This window comes from Myotis brandtii, unplaced genomic scaffold, assembly GCF_000412655.1.
Source record: "Myotis brandtii unplaced genomic scaffold, ASM41265v1 scaffold423, whole genome shotgun sequence".
NCBI classification, from domain to species: domain Eukaryota; kingdom Metazoa; phylum Chordata; class Mammalia; order Chiroptera; family Vespertilionidae; genus Myotis; species Myotis brandtii.
Genome location: NW_005366214.1, coordinates 3,553,140 through 3,554,868, shown reverse-complemented (window position 1 = coordinate 3,554,868; position 1,729 = coordinate 3,553,140). Strand labels below are relative to the sequence as shown.

General features: G+C 35.6%; 1 protein-coding gene across 4 annotated transcripts in view; it reads left to right on the top strand.

The window, feature by feature from the left end:
* The window catches only part of MNAT1 (MNAT CDK-activating kinase assembly factor 1), a 205,994-nt gene that overhangs the window by 171,305 nt on the left and 32,960 nt on the right, over positions 1–1,729 (top strand). The window contains exon 8 of one of the 4 annotated variants that reach the window (XM_014545939.1): positions 1,671–1,723. The exons of the other annotated variants lie outside the window; for them this stretch is intronic. Within the exon in view, the coding sequence (XP_014401425.1) occupies positions 1,671–1,683 (13 nt within the window). The 3' untranslated portion in view covers positions 1,684–1,723. Of the gene's footprint in view, positions 1–1,670; positions 1,724–1,729 lie in introns of those variants that run through there. 4 annotated transcript variants of the gene reach the window in all.

Genomic DNA, 1,729 nt, shown 5'->3' with positions numbered 1-1,729 from the left:
CCATCACTGGAGCAAGCAAGCCTCCCTGTTCGCTTCAGTGCATGGCTGCCGGCCGCCATCTTGGCTGACAGTTAATTTGCATAAGGATATGCTGATTAGCCAATGGGAAGGGTAGCGGTCGTACACTAATTACCATGTTTCTCTTTTATTAGTGTAGATATTGTTTTTAGGTCTGTTGAGTTTTCTTACCTTTTCTTTCCCCACCCCCAGTTTGATCAACTTGGTATATTAATTCAATGATAAATGGTTGTATTGCCATTTTTCCTTATAGTTTTGGCATTTAGTTAAGTTAAGCATTTGTCTTCTACTTACTTAAATAAAGATTTAGTTTATCTTTGAGGAAAACTACTATGGTGTTCTAATATTTTAAATAGACAAAGGAGCAGATAGGAAGTTTTGTTTCAATGATTTCATTCGGGCTCTTAACAAAACTATGGCAAAATCATAGGTAAGAATTTAAGGAACAATGTAAGGAAAAAGGGGAAGGGCCATGAATGACTAATTTCCCACTTTTTTATTTAATGACAGTTTTAGTTGTCATAGGAGGAAAAGATATGCCCTTCTTTGTTACTTAATAAAAAGAATGGCATCTAGAGTCCTCCACATAATTTTGTTGCTTTCTCTTGTTTGCCTCTCTGCTCTACCTCTGTGATATGGTATTCCTTTAATTCCCTATAGATATAGAGCTTTGTCATACCCTTGGATATACAACTTTGTCTTTTCTGTGGACTTCCCAGAAGTCTGTTCACATTTTCCTGAAGATTTAAGTGTTACAAAAAGAGGGATCATATCACCTACCTGCAACTACAGTATTGTGTCACTTGGTTTGCATTTCACCTCTTCTTTCTCCCATCTCTCTCCCTTTTTCTTTCCTTTTTAAGTAACTTAAAGAAATTCCTTCCTTTATCTCATGGAGGGTAATTTCTCCCACATTTAAATGTTATTAGGAGGGGCAGGGTATTTCACTTTTCCCAGATTATCAAGGGTTTCCTTCGAAACAAATAAAAGTACAAATACAAATAGTGCTTTTCCTGAAAGGGATTCTGGTAAAGTAGAATTTTCTGTACCTGAATACAACTGTATTTGTTGATTAGTTATTTTTTTCTTTTTTTGTATTTTAGATGGTAAAATTGAGGCATAAATGTGAGGGAAGCTATGGAGTTGTCATGCTTAGTAGGTTCTAAACCTTACTCCATCACATATTAGTTGTATAACATTTCACAAATGGTTTACCCTCTCTCAGCTTTAGTTTCCTCATACCTTAAAGGAGAAATGTAATACCTACTTTGTAGGGCTGTTGTGTGGAACAATGAGATAAAGTGTTAAGGGCTTAGGACAATATTGGGCACATAGTAAGCCCTTAATAAATGGTAACTGCTCTTGCTGTTGTCCTCACCACTACCACCACCACCACCACCACCACCACCAAGTTCTACTTCCACACCCACTGCAGTTAGATAGGCATCTTTAAAAGGAAAAGCATCTGGTAAATGTTTTAACTATGTACTCATTGATACCAGCAAAAAATATATGTGTTAAATAATACTAGGGTATGATGTAAAGAGAATGTGTAGTACTGATTTGGAAAAACCAATATGTGTATACTGTTCTTCTGGTTTGTAACTTGGGTGTTTATATTAAATCTTAATAATTTGTCTTGTTTATTGCAGAAAAATTAGCTGAGTTTTAAATGAACCCCAGAAATCATCTAGGTAAATGTTGTTTCTCT